This window comes from Aulonocara stuartgranti (genome assembly GCF_965226115.1).
Source record: "Aulonocara stuartgranti genome assembly, chromosome: 17".
In the NCBI taxonomy this organism is placed as follows: domain Eukaryota; kingdom Metazoa; phylum Chordata; class Actinopteri; order Cichliformes; family Cichlidae; genus Aulonocara; species Aulonocara stuartgranti.
Genome location: NC_138953.1, coordinates 27,449,837 through 27,470,966, shown reverse-complemented (window position 1 = coordinate 27,470,966; position 21,130 = coordinate 27,449,837). Strand labels below are relative to the sequence as shown.

General features: G+C 41.1%; 1 protein-coding gene across 1 annotated transcript in view; it reads right to left on the bottom strand.

Annotated features, from left to right (window-relative positions):
• The window catches only part of anks1b (ankyrin repeat and sterile alpha motif domain containing 1B), a 272,044-nt gene that overhangs the window by 8,150 nt on the left and 242,764 nt on the right, over positions 1-21,130 (bottom strand). Inside the window, 8 exon segments of the mRNA XM_082510330.1 lie at positions 1,301-1,468; positions 1,560-1,697; positions 3,339-3,425; positions 5,083-5,154; positions 9,983-10,108; positions 13,317-13,520; positions 14,961-15,019; positions 15,022-15,067. Of these exon segments, the coding sequence (XP_082366456.1) occupies positions 1,301-1,468; positions 1,560-1,697; positions 3,339-3,425; positions 5,083-5,154; positions 9,983-10,108; positions 13,317-13,520; positions 14,961-15,019; positions 15,022-15,067 (900 nt within the window).

Genomic DNA, 21,130 nt, shown 5'->3' with positions numbered 1-21,130 from the left:
AAAATTTCTTCTCTTTGCCGTTTGCAAACGGGAGGTTTGACCAGTGGGTGGGTGCATGAGATAATATCCTCGCTTTGGTGTCATATAAGAGTACAAGAGTACATCCAAGAACAGAAAAACACTCTGAAATTGAGCCATTGGTGCATCTGCAGCCTGAGCTTTTGGAACACTATAACTGTAATATTTGAAACCTTGGACACTTTTAATATGACCATCCGTCATTGTAGCTTTTGCCTGGGCTCAGACGTTGGACTCATCCCGATTATCGAGTTGACACAAGACATGAAACAGTTTTCGTTTGCAGAACGATCTGTTCAATAAGCACTATTGAAGGGCTATCTTTTAGCCCATCGATGCTACAAGCTGGAGTAAAGCCATTGTCAAGCTACTATACAGCCACCAACGAGGATATCTATTACACTTCAGGGAATGTCAGGCTAAAGGAGGAAACGGAACAAGTTCACAGTTCTGAATGATATCTGCGAGCAGAAATAAGGGCAAAAATGGAGCACTTTGCTCTGCTTAACCATCATCGTTCTCTAAATCCATTACGGTTACATTCAAGTGCTTTCCTGCAGGTTTGAGAGAAGACTAGGTTTTTTCCTCTTTTGCTCTGTATGCACTGATGCAGCTTAAGTGAAGCTCCTCAGCTTATCATTTAAACCATCAAAGCATTTGTATATCAGCATTTGTATTTATTCCTTATAATACCCAGCCCTACCTTAAGCAGATTACTGCACATGAGCGAAAAGCTCTTCCCTATAATGCAGTCCTCCACATGAGAATTCTTTATCTTCTTTTACACAGAACCCCCCCCCCCCACACACACACACACACACACACACACCCGGAGGGAGAGCGGGCAAGCCTCCCTGGAGCTTTATGCAAACACGCATCATCAATCAGCCAAGTGTGTAAGAGACTGCAGGGACAGTAAGACTGAGTGAACGCTTAACAGATCAAATATCCACCTACACCTCTGCCGCTTAGTCCGCTGGGCCAAGGCGCATGCAAGCAAAGAACATGAGCAGATAGAGCTAGAAAACCAATCTCAGATGTTTAGAAATAATGTAAATGAGTGAGGATGATACTGGTAGGGTATTATGGACAGAGTCCAGTGAAAATAGGAGTGCTTTATTGGAATAAAATTCAAAAAATTTGAAGCTTTTTCACTTTAGACCAAAGCAATCCAATCCAGACCATCTGGAACATGTGGCCTCACTATTGTGGAACTTGACAGGGATGGATTTTTTCTTTGAACAGTAGTGCAGCTGTGCAGCTGTGCAGCTGCGTTACTTACAGACTTGCGGATGTTGATGCGTGGCTTAGGGACAGGTTTGCTGGGTTTGCTGTCGAAGCTTTCGGGCAGTGTGGATGATCCGTGGCCACTCTTCCTAGCCTGTAGGGCTAGCTGGTAGGCCACCTCGAAGGCCTGTCCAAGCGTCAGGATGATCTCGTAGGCCAGGTTCTGATATAAAGGCAAAATCAAATAGGTTAATGTGATCTTGGACAGTGAGTCTGATGTTCACCTGTGAGCACAGCAGAGTGTCAATACTGACCACATCAAAAGCAGTGAAGACATGGCAGTAGTGGTGACTGGACTTGAGGTCTTTGGTGATGTAGGCAAATGTGGACAGATCCTCTGGATCCTGAGCTGCACACGAGATGTTACGAATCTCATGCTCCGCTATGATGTTCTACAGAGAGAGAGCGAAAGACGGAGAGGAGGAAACAAAAAGAGAAAACACAGAAGCAGAACGATAAAGAAGCGCACAGAGAGATCGTAGATTATCTCCATTGAGCCACTTCACAGAAAAACAAATCTGATTTATTATTCATCTCAAACTCATAATCACTGTAGCACACTTTTCAGTTTGAGACGTTTCTGGAGTCACTAAGTTGGAATTTGTCCTCTGGTAATGTCACTGGAGAACGCTCAGACTTTGTGTTGCGTTAATTAAAGCACATCTCAGCGCTGTGAATTAAAAAAACATCAAAGCCCAAAGAGAAGTTTTAGCGGGGGCCAACATCAGTAAACATTACATTTAAGTTAGAAGTTGCTTTGAGCTATTATAAGAAAATATGCTGAAAATGCATTAAACTTTGATCTAGAAGAAGTGGATTTTTTTTAAGGGCATGAAAATGAAAACATTAAAACAACATATTGTAGAGATAAAAAAAAAACAAAAACGGTGCAATGCAGATGATTCCACCTGAGAGAAATCAAAAAGAAGTTGCATAACATTCAACCAGTGAAATGCCAGGTTAGTCATACAGGACAGAGCTGTCTCTCTGCACTGATTATATATAAATAGGCATATTGATTACTTGGTTTAAGCTAAGAGAGGAATCCTCTCCTTGTAGTTGTTGTTTTGGGTGAACCCACACAGCAGGTAACCACAGAGGACTAATAATGACTTACTATATTTGATCTTCCTAATGGATTTTGTACTTAATACTGTTTCTTTCCATCTGTCGTTCGCGGTTTAGTACATTAGTGAAAAGCCACGAGGACGGCTGCACAGATAGTTTTATTATTACATTTTAAAAGATGTTTTGAGGATGCTTTTTATACATTAAGCGCTATAATGGTGTCAACAGGAAGACGCATAATCATTTTTCCAAAGTCTGTGTAATTTCCCTCCACAAATAATTGCACATTTAATTATCTTTATATTGTGTTGGAGACAATCGCAGATATACGTAGCAGCGGGCGTCTTCACGCAGCCCATTTTAGTTTCCAGGGCGTGGAGGAAACCCTACACTAGCCTAACGCAAAATGAGTTGTGGCGTGCCGTTGTAGAGGGAGCTGCTGCACATTTCATCTCCTTCTGTGTTCTATAACAACGCAGGACCGAGAGAAGGCACAAGCATGTCTGTGTGACTAATTGGAGAATTGAATTGCCAAATACAGATTTACTTGGGATTTTTTTTTTTTAATTAATTAATTTTCTGGTAAGAATCACCAGCTGGTCTCCTTCTCATCACTGTTGGGTAACTTTAATATCTAAAACTGTCTCTGTATATTTCAGTGTGGATGACCTACTTGAGCATACTCTGTTTTAGTGCAATTCAAACAAGAATCCGAATATGTACCCGATTCTTTTCTTATATATGTGCACATGAAACTCAAATATTTCCATTCTGTTCTAGACTTTCAGCTCATCCCTTTTCATCCTGATTATTGCTTGTTTGTGCTCTGTGTACATACCGTTGTAAATCAGCGAGGCTGCAGCAGCACAGAGCAGACACGAGCACTGCAATGCTGTGCGGGCTTTACACTCGGTGTGTCATTTACACCGGGCCTCACAGGAAGCGAGCCGTGCGCATTGCTGTACCTTATTTGTGGCGTCGATGAACTTCACTCCTTTGTAGGACACGGACAGCACGATGGTCGGCACTTTCTTCATCTGTTCTGTCGACTTCTTGTGCAAAAATGAGAAGGTAGAGACAAAAAAAGAGGAAAAAAAACAGCAGTGACTTTGGAGGCAGCTCGTGAAAGTAAACTTGACAATTTAACTTGGCGTATTTAATGAGGATTTCTGTTCTGCTTTGATTGCCAAACTTTAGTCGCACCATTCTCAAAGGTTATGAAAAATAAAATAAGAAACTACCTTTCTACACTCAAGTCACTGCAGCGATTCAATTCAATAAGTCTATTAACTTTTAGGTCATATCGGGCTCTGACAGTATATCTCTCCTCACTCCTTGTAATTACATACCTATACTGAACTCATTATGCCGAGAGGTGCTGTGAAGAATTGTGTGATTTACAGCGATGTCAGCGTTACCCTCCCAGCTGTCATTCTACCTGACAAAAGATTTAATATATTCAAAGCTTCCTTCTCTGAACAACTTTGTGTTCTTCATCGCTTGTCATCTCCTCCTCCTCAGCATCCATATTCCTATCACAGCCTGTCCTTTCTTTCTCCTCCCTTGTCGAACACGCGAGCTGCTATCCCATATCTGTTTGTCTTTGTTCTGTTCTTTGCTCCCTTCCTGCAGCATGTTGCTGCTACAGTTCGACCCTGTCACTATCAGGTAGTGTTGAAAAACTGACAAAGGCAGTTCGCTGGCAGTAAATCCGAGCCGAGAAGTGAAGTTGGATCTTAAACATCCAAAACTACCTCAACCGTGGAGGGAAGGATGAAAGAGTGGTACGTTAGCGATGTTACAAAAGCTGGGGTTAATATGACGTGCATCTCTTTGTACCTAATTACAACCACAGTGTGCAGGAAAAGGTTGGTAAAACTGAGGAAAATGAGAAGCAGAAGAAAAATTTCCCTCTGATGATGGTGGCATACTGTAAATATAGAAAGTAAGAAAAGAGAGAAGAGGAACCGAGAGCTTTGCATACGAATATTAAATTTCTTCTTTACACCGCAGCAGCCGGGGGCCGGAGGAGTGAGAGAGTCAGCGTTAAGAGTAAAATATGGAAAGAATGAGCAGGATGAAAAGACATGGATAGTAGGGCACATTCCTCTTTCTCTTTGTCAGTAAGAAACAAAGGAAAGGAGGAATGAAAAAAAGAGGGAGCAGCAGAATGACACAAGGCGTGAGGAAGGTGATTAGAGGTAAAAGGGGGATTGTGAGGTATCAAGCAACCCAGGCAAGGATATTAAAAATAAATCCCTCAACACACTTAATCCACCGCTATGATATTTTAAGTTTAAGTTCAAGTGAGAGCGTGAGGGCATTCAGACTGTGTCCCAGATTTAAAGGTTTAGTAAGCCTGCTCTCATGCTAGCTGCTATAGTATAAGCTAGTAAGCATAGCTTGGTAATAATTTTACTTAAATTTGACTTAGTTAGTTTGGGGCCTTAGTCTATGGGGCCCGGTAGGGCACAGCCCAAAAAAGGGACATGGGCCCATGTTATTGTAGGCCCACCACCCACAGGAGGCGCAGTAGGGGTCAGGGGTTAGGTGCAATGTGCGTCGGGCGGCAGCCAGGAGCAGAGGCCCTGGCAGGCCGATCCCTAGCTATCAAGGCTAAATTTGGTCGAGTGAGTTTTAATAAATCAAAATTATCCAGATGTTGACTTGAGGTTCCAGTACCAGAAATAAAGTTAGATTGAGCTTTACCCTCATCTTGGCGCAGGCATCTTGTGTGGACTCCGTCCCCCTCAGCTCCTTCACCAACATTGAGCCCAAGTACTGTTGGAAACACACAAACAACACGATGCTAGGTAAATACGTGAACTTTTGCATCAACTTTGTGACTGCTTTTAAATTTCCAATAACTCAAACGGAAATGATAGAGACGAAGTCTAGCAGCAGGAAGAGTCATCTGCTGTCAAATTTCTTCGCCGTTCTGATGGTGACTGATGAATTAGTCAGAGCCATCCTCTCAAAGAATGAACAGACCATCCTGCTGCCATCAGTGCTGCTCAGTAGGACATTGCTGTTTCTACCATTACTGCTCCTGTGTAGGTCGGGACTGGTGACAGCTGTTTTACTGCCTCAGCTGCTTGCAGCGGTGACCCTGCTCTATGGCTTGATTATGATAAAATGGCTTGAGCCAACCTGCCAAATGATCAGCAAGCAGTGCCGTAGCTGAACGCTACACTGATCTCTGCTGAAGAGGATACCACAACCTCCAACAGCAGCCCTCTCTAATCACATCGTAAGTTAAGACACCTGCTTCATCAATGTATTTGTAGACTGTATATCAAAGACAGAGCATCTGGGTCTGAAAATCGAAACTGATACATAGTTCCTTAAACCTGCATTCTTAATGATAGCTAGCCTGGGGCAACTGGTGTCTCTCCTGATCCATGACCTCAGTAAAGGCTTTCCCAATCAGCTTAGTCATAATCAAATAATCAAAGTTTTTATTTAATTAACTAGCTGATAAAAAGCTAGTTCTACCCTTTTCCAGTAGCAGAGCACTTCATTTTCAGTTTTGCAAATGAGATTAGATCTGGAACCTATTGCAGTTTGGGGGAACATTATAAAAATTATATTTTCCACTAAAGATAAGTTGACTTAGTTTTAGTTCTTAGAACAAAAATCCCATCCCATTCATGCATTCTCAGGATAAGCAAAATTAGGGTCACGAGGGGCTCAAGCGAATTGGCAGAAATCGGTATCGACCAAAGAAATTGGAATCTGTGCATCTCTACCTCTAACCATTGCTATGTGTGTCTAGTTTAGCAGCTGGCCAGGTCTTGACTGTCAACCAGCTCAGCCTGGATGTAAACAGCATAAACAATACAGAAGGCACTGAGTGGATGGCTTCCTACATGGCTCATATGGGGTTTCATTAAAGGCACACAGCAGTGATTACATCAACCTTGAGTGGCTCCCTGAGGTACATTAACATTGCTGTCTGGTAGATCCTTCTGTCTGGATGCAGTTAGTAATTTTGCACACGTAGTATCAGATTTAATAAAGAAGCTACTAATGGTGACGGTGTTTTACAGGGACAATGTTTATGTTGGCATTAGAGCACTTAATGGGCGTGACATTCACTGCCTCACAATGACTGACCAGCTTCTTGACGGGGATTTATTCCCCAAAGTGGGACCTTAAGCAGGCTTTTAGTGAATTAGGAGAGAAATATTTACAGCTTCATTTATCTCATCTATTTAACTCTACAATAAATGACTCGAAAGTCAAGGACCACACGCGATTTGTCTTGAATCTGATGGACAATATATTTGCTTAAAGTCACGAAACATCATTCTGGGCCAATTGCTTTGCATGATGAGTTGCTTTTTCGCAGCACAGACACTGACTCAGTCATATTTTCATAGTCTAGTCCTTGGCAGATCAGAAAGAGGTCGTCTGGGCATGTTAATACTTCGTCTTGACTCAAGCTAACAACGTTAAATCGCTGTTATGGCTGGCTTGCTGGCAGTTATCTGAGAAATTGCATTATAGTTGCACACAAGATCAGCTGCTGTCTCCTATACCATGTCGCTGGCAGTAATTTTTGGTTTTTATTAGTTTCAAATAAAATTCAAGGCATCATAACAAGGCTAAGACTCTACAGCCATGCTACTAGCTTTGTAAGTCTGTATCTGGGTAACTGTAACATCCGCATGCAACGATGAACAGAAGGACATTTATTTTTAATGTTTAGCATATGTTAATATATTGTTATTCTGCATAGGTTGATAGTTTTCATTACATGCTAAGTGGACAGTGGACCTCTAAGCCTGCTGGGATTGTCACCAACAAATGTAAACTTCATGTTGGTGTTGGAGGAAAAGGTCGAGAAAACTCTGAATGACAGTACTGTCCAACAATCTTGAGCCACCCCCCTATTTCTTTATATTTTGCTCCCAAGGAGCCAGATTCTTCTTGCAATTTCTTTTAAAGTGGTCTTGAGGAACAGAGTTCTCCAGCTTTTCTAATCGTCTATCAAAGCTTTTCTTTGCGCATTTGTTGGATTTCACAGTCCAGCGCTAACCCCTGACCATTTTCAGAGGAATGTTTCATTAGAGGGGCCCACATCCTCATTTTAGAGGTTTGACAGCGTTTTTTAGTGGATAAAGTCGAATGGCTTAAACATGAACTGAGCTGCGGTTTGGGGAAGGCCTCGGAGGGGACCGGCAGCGACTTTTGGGCCTGGCAGATCCCCATGTACTAATGGGAAGTGAAGAAGTGAAGGGATTGAAAATGAGAACAAACTGCTTGTAGAACTGAGGATGTCATATATAGATAAGAACTGGAAGTGTTCAGAGGCATAGTCCCACTCCTCTAATTCATATAATTAATCTCCAATTAATCCACTTAATACTGACCTTTGAATGATTCAAGCACAAAATACGCACCCAATGCAAGGAATGAGTCAGTGCTGTCTACACATAACAGACAACTTAGCATTTAAAATGGATTATTTCCTGTCTTTATCTTTCGTTGATAGAAGCCTGTCACAAATAAATTATTTGTTCTTCTTTTTTTAACTGAATCTGTGTAAATGTCAAGGATTTTTCAAACACTGTTTGAAAGAAAAGAAAAAGTATTTTGCACCAACAAGGTGATTTTCAAAGAGCTACAAGCAGAAAACTTGTATCTCAACACAGTGCCATCGTGCTCTTAAGAATTTGAGAAAACTAATCAAGTAGAGGACAAAAGAAGAAGTGTCACGCCTAAAAACTCAGATGAATAGTACCTGAAAGTCAAGTTCTTAAGAAATGAGAAACGAGGAGTAAGGGCTGAGGTATCCCAAATGACACAAGAACTGAACTGAAAATCACTGGCAACAGGTCTTATGGAGGGATGTGTCACGATCGAGCCAAACCAGTGAGTGTTTACAGCCAAACATTCCAAGAGAAGCTTTGAATGTCCTTCAACAAGCCTGGAGAACTTTTCCTGGAGACTATTATAGACATACAAGAAAGCTGTGAAGCATAAAGGTGGTCACACCAAATATTGACTTTGAAGGTTGTTAGAATTGTACAGACTTTATTTGCCTTATATACTGAGTTCCCATTTGTGTTTCCAAATGTTTCAGTAAATCACTGCTTCCCATTTTCCTACTAAATACAAAGCAACATGAGCAGGTTTAGCTCACCAGCTTGACCCATATGAAAGAGCGACATCACAAAATATTCGTGTCTGAGCCCTGAGTATTACTCAAAGATATTTTGTATTTTCCTATCTTCAACGTTTTTTTTTTCATTAATAAGAAAGAGTAGGCAGTCTGTGCTGAGATAATATTGGCTGTTAATGATGTTGCATGTTTGGTAATAATGTCAAAATGTCTGCAGGGTTTTGCGGGAAGTGGATCTCTAATAACTTCAGATAATAATTTCAAAATCTAGTTGTAAAGCTGACATAATAAAGTTGCAATGTTATGCGAGGAGCCGCTGAAAGTAGAGAGAATTTTGTTTGTTTGCAGTCTGAGCTGAAAATGAGAACACCGTTGATGCATCGCATCTATTGTTCTGCCCTGGTTGCTTTCTTCTTCTTCTTTTTTTAGCAATTCCTCTTTTTTTATTAAAACAAATACAATGCGGTCCCCTTCAGTGTCTTATCCATCTAATTTATTCTTATTCACTCTCCAGCTTCCGTCACCTTGCCAGTATTCACACTGAGCGCTCTTGCCTGGCGCTCTGTTGAGGCTCTCCCTCATTTATCTCACTCTCTGAGCTTTCTGGAGCCTGTTGTCCTGGGACAGATAGCATTAGAGATCTTGTCATAAATGGCTCCATGAAAGCACCGCCACCACTTTTCCCCGGTGGCCCACCCGTCGTCGATTCCTCCCATTTTCCCAAACACATTGCTTGTGTAGTTATACAACTGTTGGAAGCCTAATGGTCCAAGCTTCTGCTATCAATCTTCTAAGGTGTAAAAAATAAGAAGGGTGGGTTTCTAACAGAGGGATGACACACTCTTGGGAAACTTCTTGCACCTCTTTTTCACAGCCTCTATCTCATTTTTTTCCAAATTAGACATCAATTTAATTTCCCAGCTTCTTTTTTTCCCCTCTGTTACATAATAACCAAGCTCATAACTACTCTGTCTTCATCTCACTGCCATCAAACCATCCAGTCTAAGAGATCCATTTATATTGCCTGTCAGTGTTTCTGAAAGCAAATGGCAAATTGGTTTCTGGTTACCAAGTAAGTAATCGCTTCAGCCTGGAAGCTCAGTATGTAACCCGTGAGAGGTGCGAGGCTGTATCTGTGGTAACGTGGATATGTAACATCCTTTATGTAACTGGCAAAGGTCTAAATTTACCAAAGTACTGAGAATAACCGAGTGCAGTATTGACTGAGAGGTGAAGCTGAGGGTCACTGATCTTTAATAATGTTATATGCAGTAGGAATTGACAGCATTCAAATAGAACCGAAACATTTAGTCAGTTAAGCCACGAATCAATCAGCAAAGATTATGACTAGTTTTTCAAATGGTAGGAAAATATATAGTTATTTATAGTGCTTGGATTCAGGGATTTTACTGCTACATTATAAACCAAATGATCAATAAAAAGGGAAAATTTAAGAATGCTCAACAACAGTGTATGACTCACATAGGCTTCGTAGTCGCAGGACTGAAAGATGAGCTTCTCGGGGTGATGCTGCCAGTACTGCACCGGAGTGGATGAGGTGGCCTCGTTTGGCGGACGCAACGTGATTGGCTCACACCACTCGCCTGCCTGAAAACACAAGCAATTGCATGTCGGGATTACACAGGAGTAAAAGATGAGGGCATGACATTGCGGTCTGTGCTGCATATCCCGTGTTGACCTGATAAAAGTGTGTAAGTTTGTAATACAACAGCTTTCATGACTGCATGTGGACACGCCATCAAGGGGACATGCTTTGGACAGCATCCAAAAGGAAATTAAACTTGGATGAATTATGCTCGGCTCCTGCATGTTCGCATGCTTCAGCTGAGCCGCTCGCTGCTTTTTCACCCAGTAAAGTATCCAGCTTTTAAAAAAAAAACAAAAAACAGAAAGAAAATGCCCAAATCTTGCCTTCATCCTTCTCGAATGTCTCAGGATTTTTTTGCTTGTTTTTTGTTTTTTAGTCCTCCTTTTATAAATGAAACCAGATGATTTTTGCCTGAGGAGGTATTCACACATCCTCTGCCAAACACTGCATTTTTATGTGTCTGTTCACATCTGACTGTTTTTGTTTGGCGGAAGGCTGATGGACCGCAGAGGTGAGATCTTCTATTCCAATGCAAAAACTGTTGAATAAACAGCTCAGGGACGAACCTTTGGAGAGCGTCCGCGAGAGTCAATTCTATGCTATACGCCACCGGTTTAACCAGATTAAACAGTTTTTCCCTTCTGAGAGAGACGATTCAAAATATTTAGTCGGTAAAAAGTTTGTAGTTTTACCACTTTAATGGCCAAATGTGTCTAGAAAGAAGTGAGCTGCAGTAATTGTTCTCTGGGGAGGAAACAAGGAGAGTGAAAACAGACGGTGAGGGAAGAGCTGGCGTGAGAAACGTTTGCGGCAACCAATCATGGAAACATTGTGACAGCCAGAGAACAAGGGTAATGACACAGAATAAGGATGTTTCCTCCTTCCTCTAACAGTTGTCCTTCTATTCTTGCAGAGATGATTCAACAGAGATTTGCTTTTGGAAAAGGGGGGGGGATACACTGTGACGCAAACACACAAAAAAGAGATTTATCAGGGCAAGCATACCGTGTGCTAGTCTGCACTGATGGGCTCTCTGATTCACACGGAGACACCAAAAGACCCCAATCATACTGAACCAAAACACAGCTGCTGCTGCCTCCGATGTAAGCCGGGATGTGTCTGAATCACTGTGCTGCTACTGATTGAAAGCCATAATGTTCTAATTTAGCATTTCACATGAGATTACAAGTGGCTAAATGGACGAGATGCTTACTTCTTAAGTCTATATATGTGTGTGTGTGTGTGTATATATATATATATATATATATATATATATATATATATATATATATATATATATATACACATACATACATATATAAGCTGGAGAACTCTGTGCCCGTGATCAGGTACCCTGCTGGGGTAATAAGCTGGCCAAAGGAGGAGATAGAAGCCACTGACATAAAGACAAGAAAGCTCCTGACCATGCATGGAGGGTTTCACCCCAAGTCCAGCACCCTGAGGCTGTACGCTAAGCGGAAGGAAGGGGGCCGGGGACTGGTGAGTGTCAGCACCACAGTCCAGGATGAGACAAGGAACATCCAAGAATACATTGGGAAGATGGCCCCAACTGACCGAGTGCTCAGTGAATACCTCAGGCAGCAGAAACCCAAGAATGAGGAGGGAGACGAGGAACCATCATGGAAGGACAGGCCCCTGCACGTTAGTACCACCGGCAGATAGAGGAGGTGGCTGATATCCAGAAATCCTACCAGTGGCTGGACAAAGCTGGACTGAAAGACAGCACAGAGGCACTAATCATGGCAGCACAAGAACAAGCTCTGAGCACAAGATCCATAGAGGCTGGGGTCTATCACACCAGGCAAGACCCCAGGTGCAGGCTGTGTAAAGATGCCCCAGAGACTATCCAGCACATAACAGCAGGGTGCAAGATGCTAGCAGGCAAGGCATACATGGAACGCCATAACCAAGTGGCCGGCATAGTGTACAGGAACATCTGTGCCGAGTATAACCTAGAAGTCCCGAGGTCAAAATGGGAGATGCCCCCAAGGGTGGTGGAGAATGACCGAGCTAAGATCCTGTGGGACTTCCAGATACAGACGGACAAAATGGTGGTGGCTAACCAACCGGACATAGTGGTGGTAGACAAACAGAAGAAGACGGCCGTAGTGATCGATGTAGCGGTTCCCAATGACAGCAATATCAGGAAGAAGGAACACGAGAAGCTGGAGAAATACCAAGGGCTCAGAGAAGAGCTCGAGAGGATGTGGAGGGTGAAGGTAACGGTGGTCCCCGTGGTAATCGGAGCACTAGGTGCGGTGACTCCCAAGCTAGGCGAGTGGCTCCAGCAGATCCCGGGAACAACATCGGAGATCTCTGTCCAGAAGAGCGCAGTCCTGGGAACAGCTAAGATACTGCGCAGGACCCTCAAGCTCCCAGGCCTCTGGTAGAGGACCCGAGCTTGAAGGATAAACCGCCCGCAGGGGCGTGCTGGGTGTTTTATATATATATATATATATATATATATATATATATATACATACATACACACACACACACACACACACACACACACACACACACACACACACACACACACACACACATATATATATATATATATATATATATATATATATATATATATATATGTGTGTGTGTTTGGTATTTTTAGTGACGTGTCTATGCAGCAAACACTGCTTAGATGGTCTGCTGTAGATTATTAATGATGACTTATGTTAGAATAACTAAGCAGACAATATTTTTATCTCCCATCTCATATTTTAAAGATTGTCATTTGATTACTAATATTTCATCTGTAATTAAGATATATTCTGCTGTCCTGATTACAAAATGCCTGCCATGAAGCTCATTTGTTTCTAATAAATAATAATAGATTACAGCTTACATGTAGACCTGAAATCAGATTTGCATTTATATTACTTTACATAAAGAAACGCATTTTGGTATGAAAATGAGCTTTTCTACTATTTCTTATTCTGTTTTCTTAACTCTCACTGTTCAACAGTGAGCAACACAATAAACCTTGAAAGGTTTTGATGAGACGTATTCGATTTGATTCAGTGTTATATTTCGGCTTTTAATGCAACTATCAGAATGCTTATGTATTCAAGCAGCCAGGTCTGCATCTATGATTATGACCATTCATAATACACTCCTGGAGTCCATCCCTCTCTCCCAGTTCCCATCTTCATTCATCCCTCCATCCTCTCCTCCCTTCCTCACCATGCTGACTTGAGCCATCTGTCGCTCCAGCTTGGATCGCGGCACGTCCTCAAAGTAGTTGTCATTGCTGCGCTGCCTGCGCCGGGCGTCCGCCTGCATCATGAGGTGCTGCACGTCCAGAGATCCACCTGGGACCCCTGCTGTGTACGCTGCCTGGCCTACCGACGGGCTGAGCTGGGGAGGAGTGTGATTTCCTCCGGGCTCCTGGTGCAAAACAGGTGTGGGCAGATTGAGAGGGGTTAAAGGAAGCAAGTCAGGTTTTGTATATCATATTATAATGTGCTATGTCACCGCTGCAAGTGTAAAAGTAGGGCAATGCAGTGCAATGTGTCACATTACATTTTTCAGCTACAGTGATGCTTTTCTGCTGACTACCCAAAACCACTTTGCAAACTTGAGGACGAACAGCAGTGTCCTGTTACCAGGAGGTCTCAGTAGATCCATCAGTGTCCTTAATCACAACAGTGAACCCTTGCCTGCTCACTGTAAGTCACTTTAAGCGAAAGCACCTGCTAAATCCTTAAAGTGGAAAATGATGTTCATTTAAGAGGTTTTCAAACTTGAGTAGAAACTCAAATCCCCAAAAGAATTAAAACTTCCATTGGCACAAGGGTCAGTTATTTCTCCTGAGAGGCTGTTCACTTTCAGCTGATATCGTACGAGAAGACTCTTGAAGAAGCTTGGTAATATTTTCTTGCCTATGCAAGCTCATGCATTGCATCTCAGTTGCTGTCTAAAGCTTTGCTGTGTTCCTTCACCCATTTTGTCCATCACACAAAACTATCTGCTCCTGTTTGTGCAGGATTACTGAGTAAACACAGCCCTCTGCTCACACACTGGAAGAAAAGGGGCTTGAATACATAATTTTTCCCTGCACTAAGCCATTCAGTATCATCACGCTTTGCTTTAATTACACATCTTTGTAACACCTTTAGGGAATTTTGTGAAATTAGGACTGATATTAAAAGTCTGAAAGTCTCGTTTCAGACTAGACTATTTGCTTGCTCTAGTTTGGAACTTTTTTCTGTTTTATATGTCTTGAAATGTGGACTTTAAAACGTTTAAAATTGTTACGACACATTCAAGCAATACCGCATACTATACACGCTGGATCTAGCTGAAGCTAACAGCGCTTGTGCCTGGTTAAGCATTTCGAACTTTATTAAAGGAGCCAAACAAATTCCTTTCCCCCTGGAAACTAACAAGGATTATTGTTGTAATATTTTTCAACCTATTTCATGACTCAGTGGTTTACAGGAAGACGTGTTTAGGAACAGCGGGCTGTTTCAGCACTGCCTCCAGATTTTCAGGCTTTCTCTGGGCTTGAAAAAACCGAGATATAGGAGTGTGGCTGTGATGGGAGAGGGAAAGCCAATTCATTGTGAGTAGCATCCAGGACAAATCAGCAGGGAGGAAACGGCAGTGGGACGGCCATTTTGCGCCTCTCTGAGAGATTTGGGTAATCATTTGGGTGGTAACTGCAGCAGTGGGGAGGCTGAATTTCCCTCAGAGAAATAGAGAGCCATCTGGGAAGGGAACTACTGTCTTATAGAGTCATGATAATTTGAATCCTAATTGGTTAAGATATTGCTCAATATTGTCATGGGTAAAACCCATACTGTCAGCTTGCAGAGACTCACTCACCCGTAAGGAGATGGCCCGTGGAGGTTTCTGTGGGGTGTCTTCGTGTAGCCGGTCCCCAATGAGGCCAGAATCCGTTTTCTGTGGCCGATAAGGTTGATCTTCAGTACCTGATGAACACAAAGATATTCGTTTTCATGCATTGTGCACAAAGATCATTCATCGTAGGAGACCTGAAATAGTTATTTGACGCATGTCCAAAACATCTGTGTTGGGGACAGACATCAACAGCTCAGGGATTTCTACTATAGTTCTTCTCCACACCAAGTTTTATAATGTACTAAAACACAATAAGTGCATCCCCCACAAACGACTCTGCTGGCAAAAAAAGATGACTCTCACTTTCATTTGCATAATTTAAAACAAATTTTAGCAACAGCAAAAGAGTTAATAGACTTTTGGTCGGGATGATAACAAGATTATGTGAGTGTTTAAAAAAAAAAAAATGCAAAAAGGTAACAGATCATCATCATTAGCCTAAAATGGAGAATAATACTAGTTTTCAGAAAAGGGTTTCGGAGACAAAACCATTGGAGAGCACTAGCAGAGCACTCAGGGGTCCGCTAATGAGTGCATAATGATATAAAATGCCCCTGAGAACATGCATGTCATTGTTGTTATTACATTACCAACATGGCTTGGATGGCTCCATTCAAACTGGTGCCTTTACCTGAATAACAGCACAACTGTACCTTATATACAAAGACTTACGCCTAAGAGAAACAGTGAGAGAGACAAGGGTATAAAAAAAATACATTTGATCAATTAATTATTGCTCTTTTGTAACGTTGATCACATTGGTCTGATCAATCTGAGAATATGACCATAAGAGTAGCCACATCTGGATCACAGTTTCCATTTTCATCTACCCAGCTTTGTTTACAGAAGCAGGTTTATTTTAAAAGGCTAATAAAAACCCAAATCCTCATTAGATCGTAGCTGATGGTTATTCAAAGCATTTTGACAGCAGCATATCTCTTGCAACCGAAAACTGCTCACTCTCAATCGGTCTGTTGCTCGGATGACAAATGGACAACAAACAAAAAAGCATAAAACAGAAATCTTCAAATTTTGGGTTTTTTTAGAGATTACCGTACATTAATGGTAGATGAAAACAAAAAGCTGTTTTTGAAATTTTAACTTGTATGATTCTTCTTAAAATTATATATAAAAAAACAGAAAGACAACAGCAAAAGGTGAGTCTCGTACATCTTTATTAGCCCTTGATCCTGAAAGGACCTTGAAGCTATAGGCACACCTTTTGTTCTCATGTACATCATTTACAGATCCAACCTGTGCTCTTATGTAAATAACACTGTTTATATAACATCACAAAGAATTAGCTGTTTCTTTGTAATTCTAATGGAAGATAGGCTAGCTATAGCTTTGTATGCGAGTTATATCAGTCCTCTTGTCTGACAGCTAGCAAAAGAGTATTGAACAAAATGTTAACCTATTCTTTTAGAGAGCTTTGAAAAGAGGCTAGCTCATCGTTTCAGTGACTAGATTTGTCTCAAAGATTCGCTTTATGAATTCTAAAGATCTTTTAGTATTCTTTAAGCTAAGCTAACCATTGCCTACCTGCACCTCAACAGCAATTCATTAATCTTCCCTTCTGATCACAAAAGCAAATAACTGCAAGTCCCTAAACGCCTGTTCTAAACTAGTACTACTGCTTAACAAAGTGTTGTTAGTGACAGCTGAGAGTGTACTCTGAGATTTTGCTCTGACAGCAAGTAATTGCAAATTCCACAATGAGATTGTGGCAACTTTGTAACTGTCTATTGGGTTTTTTCCTTTTTTCCCCCAGGTTCTCATTACACAGTCACAGAGAACAAAGAAAAGAAAAAAAAACCATGCACTTGGACTCCAATGAAAGCGTTCATTCTTTCTCTGGTCACCAGGCGTCCACTGACTGTGCCAGTTACTGGGTTTTCTAAAGAGGTGGCCTGGAACATGGCAGCCTTCTGCAGGGATGTTCTCTTTGCACCTTCTGGTACCAAACTTCAGTACACAACAAACTTCTGCAGGTTTTATAGAGCTGCCTCTGGAGAACTTCGAGTAAACGTATTTATGAACATGAGAGAATTTGAATGTGTCCTCAGGGCAAAGGGTGGTAATTAGCCTCATGGCACGGTCTTGCTGTCAGTCTAATGGCCTGCCTCTGTTTGAGTCAGCACAACATAAAATCTCCCTCACCAATTACTGCTGCACATCTGCGGAAGAAGCATAAAAATACAAAGAAACAACCAAACAGGCGCTTAGGATGCATACGGTACGATTCTACCTACGTGAGCGCAAACCTAAACAATCAAAGAGAGCATAAATAAAAAAAATCATATTCCTTGCATAGTAAATGGAGCAGATATGCAAACAACTCTTGTATAATTTATCAAGCAAGTTCAGAAGTGGTAAGTAGGTCTTATAACTTTTATTTCATTTCATAAAATAAAGAATACACCGTGGCCAGCAATGTGTTCATCTCCACTGGTCTTCACTGCATGCAAACATGTTTTAATTGTTCATTTTAGACCGATCAAAGGGCAATCAAGAGCACACAAGCTGATATTATGTAGTAATAATAATAATGGATTGCATTTATATAGCGCTTTTCAAGGCACCCAAAGCGCTTTACAATTCCACTATTCATTCACTCTCACGTTCACACACTGGTGGAGGCAAGCTGGGGCAGACTGACAGAAGCGAGGCTGCCATATCGCACCATCTGCCCCTCTGGCCAACACCAGTAGGCAGTAGGGTAAAGTGTCTTGCCCAACGACCAGGATAGAGAGCCGGGTGATCGAACCGGCGACCTTCCGGATACAGATACGCTTCCCAGTCCCCTGAGCCACTTAGTGAATTTAGTGCAGTAAAAATCAAGTGATGTTTGTCCTTCCTTTAAAGTGTCAGTAATATTAGAAGCAAAAATAATGTGGGACTCAAATGATAATAATGAACGCAAGTGCAAATATGATGTATTCTCAGCCTTTTAACTTTTGGCTTTTTTTCTTTTTTGACATTAAAGATGATGATAGAGAAATTCTGGCCAGATACTAATGTTAAAAATAAAGGGGGGGAAAAAATCTAAATTTAAAGTCTGTTTTGCTTGTTTTCATTTATTTGTGCAAACAAAGAAATCATCAGTATTAAAGCCCTGCTGATGTTGAATTTTTAAGAGCATTGTTGGTGGCTTAAAAAGTATTATTCATTGCCAATATGTTGTTTCGACATATTGGCAGAGATTCTTTGTTCTCTCCCTCAGATACATGAAAATATGAAAAAAAATGTTCCTTCCAAAAAGGTGCTTTTCTAACAGGGAAGCTGCAGAGCGCCCTCTGGAGGACAAGCTATGCAACATCAGCACTTATAACACAGCTGAAGGGTGTTTCTTTCTTATATTCTTTGCGTTTATCGTCCTATTTATCAGCTAATTATTATAAAATAACTGACTGGATTTTTAGTCTTGCAGCTCTTCACACTGTTTCTGAATACTTAACCCAGAACTGAACACAGAAATATCAGCCCTTTATGCTGGTAAATGCCAACTTATTTGCTGATGTCAGCCCATACAGTTTTGATGCCCTTATTTTGGACTCTTGACTAACTGACCAACTGTTGCATTGCACATTCAATAGTATGGCGCCATTATTCTGCATTGGTATTCATTTTTGCTTCTTATAACTGACTTGCGTAACAGTAAATAGTCATTACATAAAAATGATGACTGCAGTGTAAAATGTGACATGTATGTGAGTTTTCCTGCTATACGGAAAAAGTTATGAAATATTCAGCCTACTGCCGATCTCCTGAGGGGCAACAGCGTGGCACAGTCCTCACATTGCTCTTTTGTCAAACACGCACACTCGAGAAAGAGCACAGTAATTGCCTTGCATGGTGCAAATCTGTGTTATACTTTACCTTATGCAACAGCATCTACTTCAAATACAGTAGAAGCCTCAACCTCGGCCTGAAGTTCAGCTGTCACCATAGCAACACAGAGCTGCAGCAGCAGTTGCCCACTCACGCTCATCCATGAAATAAATAAATAAAATACACACACACACGTGGATGAGGATGTGTACTCTCACTCACACACACACACACACACACAAAGAGCCCAAACAGCTGTTTCAGAGCTGCTGGGGAAGATGATTATATTGTTATCCCTCAATGGATGTGAATTTAATGTGAAACCCAGCCATTATTGTTAAAACACACACTCACTCCCTTCCTGATGGTTGACTGCAACACCAGCCCATTTGCATTGAAATTATATTCAGAGCAGGTGTATATATACTGTCAGGAAAAGTGCTGAGCTACCGCAGCATATACCCTCTTCTTCCACTTTTGTCTTGTGCTATCGCGCCAGATTAAGCATTCATTTAAGCACAATTCTATTCAAATCAACTCAAACACGGAGCTCAGATGATATAATCTTGATAAGCCAATGCTTGCACATTCTGTTCCAACAGCACATTGAAGGTGGGAAAAAATGGGAAAAAAAAATGCTCAACAGATATAGACAACATTTCTGTCACCGCAGGTGCAGCAAACATTTGATTGATGCTGACAGTAGAATAAATCTGGCATTATTCTCTATTTTATCACTGTCAGCAGATATCCTGAAAAGACCCAACCTAACACTGTCTTAGTCCACCTCTCAATCATTTTCTCACTCCATCATCTGGTGTAATTTTAAGAATACTGGTTCTTATTGATAAATAGTAGAGACAAAAAAAATTGATTCATCCAAGACTTTATTGACAGTTTACCAGTTGTCATTTCTTGATTGAGCTGTGGTACATGCGAACTAGAAATAGACTTATTTACTGGACTTGTGACTGGCTGGGTCAGACTCATATGTTAAGAGATTGTGAGCTGGTGTGTTTAATGCACGCGCAACAAAAGCATAGCCAGGTAGTCGTGCACTCACTAGCAGCGATAGACTAAGCTGTTACGATTAAAGTGAAAAAATACAAAAAGTTCACTGAAGTAAAACTGTGATAGAACGCGCAAAAATGCAACAACAAAACCAATGAGACACTTAAACACGGACAAGTTAAAGAAGCTAACAAAGGAAAAGCGGCTAAAGCGGAAAGTGCCATCCAGAGCTAGCAACAAGCCAGCAAACTCGGTATCAGCAAAAGGTCAAAGCAGTGAGGAAGATTAGGAAGACAAATGAAAAAGAGAGAAAGGCTCGATGGGGTGTTTTCTGATAAAATTATAAAAATGATGGAAAATGATGTCCGTGCCTGACATTTGTTTTCTTCTATGAATCTGGCGCACCTACACTTGTTTTATAAGCAGCGTTGGGCAAGTTACTTTGAAAAAGTAATTAATTATAGTTACTAGTTACTTCTCCAAAAAAAGTAACTGAGTTAGTAACCGAGTTACAATATTCTAAAAGTAATTCATTACTTGAAAAGTAACTATTGCATTACTTTAAAAAAAACGTTTAACCCTCTGGGGTCCAGGGTATAATTGGCCATTTTTAACTACTTTTGATTTTCCTTCTACATTTCACCTTTAAAAACTATTTACTTTGCCTTGTTTGGTATCATCCTTTTCAGCACAACCCCACGTGTCTAAATTTACAGTTATGGTTTCATTTTGACATACTGTATTAAAATCAGACAAAAAACATAAAATCAGACTAGAAAAAGTTATATTTTTTACTGTAACAACCACAAACATGTTTAATGAATCATATTTCATAACTTTAAATGCAAATATAAATTGTCAATTTTAAAATCCTATGCTCAAGTTTTGCAAACAACAAAGTTATTTGCATCCATTTACCTTTTACCTTGATTTTTTTAAATAACCATTTCAAACTATTTACAGAACAATCAGCTGTTCTGCATTCAATAAGATGCCACACAAACTATTTGTGCCACTCCAAAAAAATAATTTCTGTCCACTGTAAAGGAGAACATCACAGCCTGATACCTGCAGGTCTATCAACACAATTTAAAAACTGGTATCTATCACTTTGTTGCTTTGTCTTTAAGTGGTCATGTGATTGGCTTACCACGACTACTTTATTCTTCCTCAGTCAAACAGCAGCACTCATGCGATTGCTTTGTCCCCTTAGCTCCAGGTGTTGTGCTAGACAGTGATCGTGATTACCGTCCACGGGAGCGCGCGCAGCTGCTTAAAGCTGTAGCGTCCAG